We start from the raw sequence: 9445 nt of genomic DNA, 5'->3' as shown, positions 1-9445 counted from the left end.
AACCGTTCTTACCAAGAAAGTATTGCCTCGTGGGATTAAAAATAGGGTTATTCAAATTAATGCAAGGGCCACTGAAAACCCTGTGTCCAAAGTGAGGCCCGGAGCATGTTAAAGCGTTTTTCGTTAGAGTTTAGTACCCTGATGAAGAAAAGTTAGGGTGCCAGGCTGAGATCCTGGGCAATAACTTTTGACGGTGGCTCAAATCCGAAAATTCTTGTTTTTCACGCTTTTCAGTGAATATCACGAGAACACGCAAAGATAAAAAGTTAGTTTCTTTGGGAAAAATGTCGAGTTTTAAATTTTGAACAACATTTCCGAATACAAAAAGTTTTTGGAAAATACAGGATGGGCCGAAAAAATCATCAAAATCGAAATTTTTGAGTTATTGAAGAAACTGCTTAATTTTGGGCCAATTCCTTCTCATTTGAAGTGGTTTACGAATATATATTATTAATTGATTATTATGTGAATCTCTAAATTCTGAACATGAATGAAGAAAACAAAATGTTTTTGGAAAGTATAGGGTGGTCCGAAAAAATATCTTTTCGGGTTTTCCTGATATTCAATGAAAAGTGTGAAAAACACGGATTTTTGGGTTTGAGCCGCCGTTAAAAGTTATTGCCCAGGATCTCAGCCTGGCAACCTAACTTTTCTTCATCAGGGTACTAAACTCTACCGAAAAACGCTTTAACATACTCCGGACCTCACTTTGGACACAGGGTTTTCAGTGGCCCCTAGACTATTGTAAATCGCCAGATGGTAAGATCATCGTCAGTTGAAATCTCACTATTTTTTATGATTTTCATTTTTATGTTTTTCTCTAGTTTCCTTACTTTTTTTATTATAAAGTTTTAACCATTTAAATTCAAAAAATTTTGTTTTCTTTTAGTAATGTGGATAAGTTGACTGTTAAAATTGGTGTTCTTTCCAAATTTCAACCGTACAACGGAATAATAGTATGTTACATACCAAGGATCAAAAAGGTGTGTTTTAGACCCACCCGCTTCGCGTCGCTCCATCCCTGGACGTTTTCACCACCGTGGTCTAAAACACACCTTTTTGATCCGTGGTTTGTATACTATTTTTCTTCCTGGAGTACCAAAGTCACATTCCGAACAAAACATAACAACAAAACTGAACAACATACCGGTGCAAAAGCATTCCATATTATGCCGAAAGTAATCCGTATGAATGCCTAAAGAAGTCCGTTCAGTGTGCATGTATTCTCACAAATGTCGAAAAATAAGCAATCTGTAGGAATGCCGAAAGACATCCGAATGAATGCCGAAAGCAGTCCGTATGAATGCTGAAAGCAATCCTTATGAATGCATTGTCACAAAACACTAAAAACATTACATTCGCGTACATACAACAACTTGACACATTTGGGAAAGAATAAAGATAGGATCGAAAATGACATAAGCGGGAATGAAAATTGAGAGAAAATAGTAGGGGAGAATGTTGCTCTTTCGGTACTAAATTTGGTGAGTGAATGTGACGGTTTTGGTACTACAGGAAGAAAAAGTCTTTTTTATAGTCTTCTACGCCCTCACACGCTAAAAAAAAAGACTTTAAGTCTTAGGTCACAACCCTGCTACAGTGCTGTGCTTACGTACTATTGTAGTGAAATAATAAAAAAAAATATTTCTTGCCGTTCCCAAAAGGTCGTTAAACTTGCGTTCTAAAACTCTAAATCTACACTTGGGTTCACCTAAAGCTTCACTTTGACTGGCCTAGCTACACTTACGTTCACGTAGCTTCACTTAGAATACAAATTCCGATTCCTAAGGAATTCTGATTCCCCAGGAAATATGATTCACTCGGAATTACGATTCCGGAGGAATTACTTAAATCAAATAAAAGAGGTAAATCATGGTGTCAGTGTCAATGACATAATAGTCTTTGGTCTATTACCACTATTATGTCATTGGTCAGTGTGGTTAGATTACTAAGCTGTTAGTTACTAAGCTAATACAACAATTATAAATTAAGTGTGGTTAGAAGTGTGAAGTGTCAACATGATTATAATTCGTGGATATCCTAGGCAATTTAATCTGTGAAAGAACTGATGAAGGAAGGTCTAAGACCTATTTGAAGCAAAGAATAGGTATTGCTTTACAGCGCTCAAATGCAGCTTGTGTTATGGGAACGTTTAGGGAAAAAGAATTCGAACGGTTGGACGAGATTTTTTATATACTGTGATTGATTTGTTGATTAATTTGTTAGCCAGTTTCTCTTAGCTAAGTTTCTACTTAAGCCTTTCTCCTGTTTCTCCTGAATCAGGCCAGTTTCCATGGTTCTGGATAAATAGAATAGGGAGATTTTTTGTTAAGTATAGAAGCCAGCCACTCTATGGGTGGAATTTGTTTCATAATTTGATACAAATTTAGGATGTTGAAAAAAACAATAAAAAATGTTGATAACATCGTCAATATAATTTCTAATTTAGAAATGTCAGTGTGGTTGGATGTGTCAGTGGGGTTAGAAGGGTCATTTGAGTTTAATCAACGCACTTCAAGCAAACGCGCTTCGAGTGACAGCTGCCAAATAGAGTACCATTTTCCATTTAAAAAAATTACAGATTTTTTACAGTGCCAAAATTTGTACACTGTCCAGTTTAAGTACTCTATTTAGAGTACCACTCATGATTGAAGTGTGTTGGTTTAATGTGTCAATGTATCCCGGGTGACAGTGCTAGTGCATTATTATTTCCACAAAATTTCTACTCGATTAGCCACTGTGGTAACCCAAAAACCTGAAATCCGGAAACATTGGAATTCACATCCAACACAACATTTTTATAAAAAAATATTTTTATCTCAATGAAATCGAAATTAGATTTTTATTTTTTCCATCACCTGAAGGTACATTTTGGATATCAAAAAAAACAACCTTATTTGAAGAGTTATCACTGGTGTAAAACAGCAACATCATTTCGCATGCTTTAGTAAATTATTAAATATTTGCGTTGCATAACAAACTAACCTAAATCAGCTCGAATAAAAAACAAACTTTTTTAATAGTCGTGGTGGTGTAATATTTACGCTTCCTAATGAAACATTTTGTATTCATCGGTGAATGAAATTCCTGAGGTTAGGTTCGACAATAGGCTATAACGGACCTGTGATATCTTAAAGATATTCCCTAAAAAAAATTTGTCTCGTCGCTTGATAACACAATAATTCGAGTTATTTTTAACGAATGGATCCAGAGAAGGTTTCCTGACATGGGCGATTCAAATTTAATTTAAAAATGCTGTCACCGTTGTTTTGGATAAATCGATTTTTTTCAAACACAAAAATTATAAAAATTAATCTGCTAGTTTCCTCTACCACGTAAATCAGACGTTTTTGTCAAGTTATTTTTAATTGGTGTAAGCATGCACACATTTCTTATCGGTTTCTCTGAGCTTCGAATCGCTCATAAGAAAACTGCGAATACAACTTTACTTCTTATCCTACACCATTCTAAGATTATTTTTCTACCAATGCGAAAGTATGAGCATAACAAAGCTATTTGTCCCCTGCGAAAATGATCCATTACATGTAGAAAACAAATTCCGCATGAGGCAAGCGGTAAACCAGAATTTGTATGCTGAAGTACCACTTCGGAAACAACTTTGTGCTACTAACGAACTAACTAGTGTGGTTTTGAACAACTTTTGCTCCAACAACTGTTTTTCCACTAGTGTAGTTGTATACCTGCGGCTCGGATACAAACTATACACATGTCGAAAAGCTTGTTATGCAACAACACGATTGTGAGTTTCCTTTTATCACAAAATTGTTGACTCATGTAATGACTTACTTTCGCAACAACCGATGTAATCTATTGTGTACGACAATTTTTCTGCTCACTACCACCGATAACAGCCTTTTTAATATTTGTTTGAAATGTTTCTATAACGGTTGTCGGCGGTAGTGAACAGAAAAGTGAAAAACATATACTTTATCGCAGTTTTGCAACCGGTCCAGACAAATTTTAGGCGGCTTATTCAGGTCGTTCTTTGTACACACAATTACGTTCAGTAAAACATTTGTGCAGTTCAGGGGCATACCTTACAACAATCTTGTGCTTAGAATTGTGTGGTACACCGAAATCGTTTAGATACCGATGGTCTATCAAACTGTGCTAATAGGCCACTTTTGAAGTTGATTTATCATATGCGAAAACCCATTACACCCAAAAATTGGAAAAGCTTTTTTTGTCCCAAAAGTCGCAAAACTATGTGGAAAGCTCTTGTGACATAATATACCAGTGTTCATGTTCATCATCTAACAGTGTAAAAGAGAAACTGATATTGTAACAAATCCTTATTTGTCGTACATGCGCACCGCACATTTCTAACAGTATGATAATTGGTATCAGAACGTAATCATAGGAAAAATTTAGTTTTCTTGAACAATTTGAAAAGAAACCAAAATCTTACATTTTTTGACTGGAATTTGTGAATAGTTTTGCGATGACGAAAGCAATGCTAGCACACATCCTAATATTCAGTGAGTAGAACTGCAGTTGCAGTGAAACAAAAAAAAAGTTCGAATACTGAAAGAATTTCGTTTCAGCTGCGATAATAGGTGTAGCATTGACATTGCAACTTGAAGGATTGTCGACGAAAAAGCCCAGACTGACCAAATACACTATGAAACCAACGTTGGATTCGGTAAGAAACCGTATTCGGTCCATATTTTGGGCAATTTAAAAATATTGAAAACTCATAAAATTGAAATTGCGCAAAATTGGTTCGATGATTGACAAATCAATAAAGTCCCCTTGCATTTACGCAATACGTGTAAAAGTCCAGTGGGTACATAATGTACTGGAGCAACAATTTATGTAGTTTCCTTTTCACTTTTCAAGGGAACGTCCTTACCATCCACAGTATCAATGTATCGTATAAACAACACTAATGGTGCCACTTGTATATTGATTCGTACTGATGCCCTTCTCAGTGTATCTTATCGTGACAAATTAGGCGAAGACAAAGAGTTAGGTGGGCCTATGTTCCAAGAAAAAAAAATCTTTTTCTATTCAATGTGTCGACTGATGCAAATCATCTGAATTTTCAGATATTTATCTGCCCGACTATCCCGAACTATGGGGCACGTGTGAAGACGACCAGAGTAGTATCTCTTTGAAGACAAAGGACTTTGTTCTGGAAATAGATTTTAAGAAAACACCTGGCGGTGAACGATGGTATGTAAGCTACGTCGAAGTATCGTATTCATCGTCGAATCCGAAATTCGAGCATATCGATCGACCAGGCTTGAAGGTAAAGTCGAACTCGAGCGAGCAACAGTTTCTCCTCTGGTGAACTAAAGAAATCGAATTTTTTTTAGGTAAAATTGTCCACACCGCCGAATACGTTACTATTCGGAACACCTGTCGGTAAGTCGTATACGTGCGACCAGGAGAAAATTATCACAATGTTTTCGCAGGTTTGGTTTTCTTTTCTGTCCATCGAATCGTGAACGGATTTCTGAAGAGGAATTTTTCTTTGCAGGATGAAAACGACAAATCCGGTCATTTAGCTAAGTTATACCTAAGGGAGTTGAGAATGCAGAGCTTCATGTTCAAGGCAGCAAACACTTGGGGACCAACGTTTCAATGCAGTGCCACAGGTAAAATGCCTATTGATGACTAATATCGCTTTCCTAAATTTGCAGAAAACTTCCACAAGCTTTAGTTACTTTGACAAAATTAATGATCTACTTATATGCGTGCAAACGTATGTGTGGAGCGAGTATCAACCTATAAATGCAGATCGTTTTGACAGTGCTGCTGAAGGAAAATCATCTGTTGCTAGGATTGCCTATGTAGAATTCTAAAATCTCTATTTTCCTTCGGTGAAATGTTATTTTCATTTCATTTATGATTCGCCAGATGATCGCATGTAACACACATATAACTACCTTTAGAGATATATGGTGCCTTTGTTACTACGGGATGATTTTTGTCGTTTTTTTTAATGATTTTTCAAATTGCATTGTTGTCTCTTCTTCAGAAACAATGACAGAAACTGTTTGCAATGAAATACGGCTTGTTGATGTAGAAGTCCAAAAATCTCGTCCCCTTTCTAACCAAATTTATGGCCTTACATCACTCTCCTCCTCGTACTGCAGCCCACAAAAAACCAATAGATCCATTCAAATTGCGAAAATTCAATTTTACAAACCAAAGTTATTCGTTCAATGTGTGAAAAAAGATTGGAAATTGCTTTTTGAGGGGTACAAGTCCTTCCTTTCCAACAAAAGTTGAACAACGTTATTCACAACAAATTTTCAGCGGAGGGAAGAAAATCGCTATTTTCTCACCTGCGTTGTAAAAAGGATCCTGATGGCCCACAAAAACTAATTCTCATATTTTGTTTTAAAATTTTGTTAGGAACATATCGAGACGAGACTGCTCCCATTGCGGTCGGTTCCGCATTGGCCATTGTCACTTTATGTTCCGTTACAGCATATGGTATTTGGAGGTAATTTTAATTTAAAATCTTTTTCCTGATGACCACAAACAAACAAAAAATAAACTTTCACTTCAGGTACATGAAAATCAAAAATGTTCAGTATGGAGCAATGGAGTAAAGGATTGCTTGTGTGGCGTGGTAGCCAAACAAAAAACAACATTTCTTATTGTTAAGAATTTACTGTTGTCTATATCAGTATACATACCAGACATTTAATTAGTCGAAGTAAGGTAAAAATTTGTTGAAATTTTTTATTTTTAAACATATTGGCACGGATGTGTACTTTAAATCTGTCGGCTACGTTATTTGCATTTATTCTCAAATTTTATTCACAAATATTTTCCGTATAGAAATTATAAGAGTTATAAGGTGAATGATGGGTGAAGCTAAATTGTTGTAAATATATTAAAAGTCAACGATGATCGTGGGGAAAAACAACTGGATCAAATCGACTCCCAAACATAATCCAAACTCCTTTCATTTATCCGAAAGTCAATTGAATCGTAAAGTTGAATGCCAATTACCTTGCCCTTATTTACCTTCCGATTTTGTCAACTTAACTGAAGATTTGATCGAAGAGGAGAACTAAGCCTTCTATTTGAGGAAATGGGATCAAAATCTGATCCACTAGTTCCCCTAGTTGTTATCCCCTCGATGATGATGATGGGGTGAAACACTCCATCCACAATTTTGAAGGTACATATCACTGTAACGAACGTTTAGTGCTGTGCTTGTATCTCCAATTAACTTAAAGATTTGGTGATATTTCAATGTTACCGGTTAACAGCATCGTCATGCTCTGAATACAATACTCATAAGGCTTCCTATAACTTGAGAAAGTTGGTTTCGCCAGATTCGATAGTCAGAATCCACTGATTTTCACCCATTTTACGATTGAATTGAAGATAAACTGCATCAGGACGAAAATGGAAAAGATGTTGCTTGAGACTTCCGTTGTCATAAAATTTATATGATGAGAAGATGCGGTATAACATGCTAAACTTTGTTTTATATAATAAAGTGTCAGCTACGCTAATCTCTGTTGATATGATACAGCAGGACGAAACCAGTAATCGCCTAGAAATAAACTACCCTTGAAGAATGGTGTGGCATATTTAAATGAACTTAAATTCTTAAAATTCGGTAACTCTAGTTGCTCATTGGATCGCCAAAGAAAACTACTTCAAATTTGTCAAAAGTTAAACCGTACAAAAAAATGGAAAATTTGAAAAATGTCTCATTCGTGTTGCTATACGTGTACCTAGAGCAAAAACAGCTGACGAATCCACAGGTGTTTGTCGTATTAAAGATTCCGATTCCGAGAAGTGTTCTTTAATTACAGCAATTTCCACGAGTTTAAGTTCATTCAAATAGGTCTCAATGGTACCGAGCACTGCAGTAAATATTTGCGTACCTTCAATTTTGAATAAATTAATAAATTGGTAAAGCGACTAGGGTCTAAAAGTTCTAAAGCTCAATTGCTTATACATATCGCCTCGTGTGGTCTTTAAACCAAAATGATTTGGAGATCACATCCGGCAAATTAAAGAGCAAATTGAGCAAACATTTTAGTGTTAAGAGAGAAAATTTGAAATTTAATTATAGTTGAAAACTGATCCAAACCGAAAATCTAACAAAACAATTTAGACATATCAATGGACATCCTAATTTAAAATTAATTCCGAAAGAGAATATTGATAGAGAACGTATAGAGTAAAAGCATTCAACAAAATCGATCCATATCCTAAAATAGAGAGAGTTATGTGTATGAAGAAAAGAAATATTTAAAATTTAAAAAATTGATTGTTGTAATCAAAGAGATATTTTATAAAATATGAATTCAAGTCTTCCATTTTCATTTAAATGAACAATAGTCTATAAGGTAGCCAGAAATGATGAGTGTATAAATGTTGATTTACGTAGAGAAATGTGAAGAAAATGTAAACTCAAGATAATGTTTTTAATAATAATATGGTGGCCACTCTTGATTGATGGCCATCATTAAATTTTGCCGTATTAAGCTAAAACACCGTATCGCAATTGTGTCTTTGCTTTTAAAAAGCTTTCGAGAGCTTTAAGCTTTTTTATTTATTCCACCTAAATATTCAACTTTTTCGATTGAATCCAAAATGAGCTCAAAGCGTTTGAAAGCTCTTCAAAGCACACAAGCATAGCGATACTGTGTTTCAGCGTAACACGGCACCATTGAAGATATTTTATTGAAATTATGTAAAATTTGTTGAAAACTTTGCGATTGATTTTTGATTTGAAATATTTTGATTTCGTTGGACTAGAGAATATATTGCTATCTGTGTACCTCTGAATAACTTAAACTAAAATTCAAATAAAATATTAGTTCCAAGTCGCTGGTTTTGTTATCGAACAGATATTGACAGTGATGGGTCAAATGCATCCCCTCAAATTGGGGCAAGCTCAAACACTGGTCGCGAATGGAGATCCTTCTATATTTTTCTAGGTAGGACCCTTTTCATTGACATTGACGATGACAGAGACATTAAAATTGGTGATACTGTCATTGAACGAGTCGACAGTTATGTGTACCTAGGTCACAAATTGAATCTGGGTCAACCAAACTGCAGAAACAAAACGTAGAATTGGTCTTGCATGGGCAGCGTTTGGAAAACTCAGGCTAATTTTCAAAAACAAAATGAACAATAGTCTGAAACATAAAGTGTTCCATTTCCATACATGTGTCCTTCCTGTGCTCACATATGGAGCGGAAACGTTAACGTAAACAAAAGCTTCCGAAAATAAACTAAGAGTGGCACAAAGAGCCATGGAACGGAGTATGGTTGGAATTACGCTCAGAGATCGAATGACAAATCAATGCATTCGACAACAAACAAAAGTCGTTGATGCCATGGAAAGAATAGCATCTTTAAAGTGGAGCTGGGCGGGACATATTGCAAGAAGGACGGACGGACGTTGGACCAAAAAGATCATGAACCGGAGACCATC

The 9445-nt window shown here is 35.6% G+C and overlaps 1 protein-coding gene across 1 annotated transcript; it reads left to right on the top strand.

The window, feature by feature from the left end:
* Positions 1–4339: 4339 nt before the first annotated feature.
* Positions 4340–8654, top strand: LOC119084009. The gene is made up of 8 exons (XM_037193822.1): positions 4340–4499; positions 4566–4663; positions 4861–4993; positions 5070–5272; positions 5340–5438; positions 5504–5621; positions 6385–6475; positions 6542–8654. The coding sequence occupies exons 1-8, from the start codon at positions 4463–4465 to the stop codon at positions 6582–6584; spliced, it is 822 nt and encodes a 273-aa protein (XP_037049717.1). The 5' UTR covers positions 4340–4462; the 3' UTR covers positions 6585–8654.
* Positions 8655–9445: the final 791 nt, after the last annotated feature.

This window comes from Bradysia coprophila, unplaced genomic scaffold (assembly GCF_014529535.1).
Source record: "Bradysia coprophila strain Holo2 unplaced genomic scaffold, BU_Bcop_v1 contig_732, whole genome shotgun sequence".
NCBI classification, from domain to species: domain Eukaryota; kingdom Metazoa; phylum Arthropoda; class Insecta; order Diptera; family Sciaridae; genus Bradysia; species Bradysia coprophila.
This window is presented reverse-complemented; position numbering and strand designations above follow the sequence as displayed.

What these genes read in the sequence shown, in the direction of transcription:
- LOC119084009 (XM_037193822.1), top strand. Translation starts at nt 4,463, where the DNA reads ATGACGAAAGCAATGCTAGCACACATCCTAATATTCA. An exon ending in AGGCGAAGACAAAGAGTTAG is followed by an intron (nt 4,994 to 5,069) that starts GTGGGCCTATGT and finishes CTGAATTTTCAG; the next exon opens with ATATTTATCTGCCCGACTAT. An exon ending in TTATCACAATGTTTTCGCAG is followed by an intron (nt 5,439 to 5,503) that starts GTTTGGTTTTCT and finishes TTTTCTTTGCAG; the next exon opens with GATGAAAACGACAAATCCGG.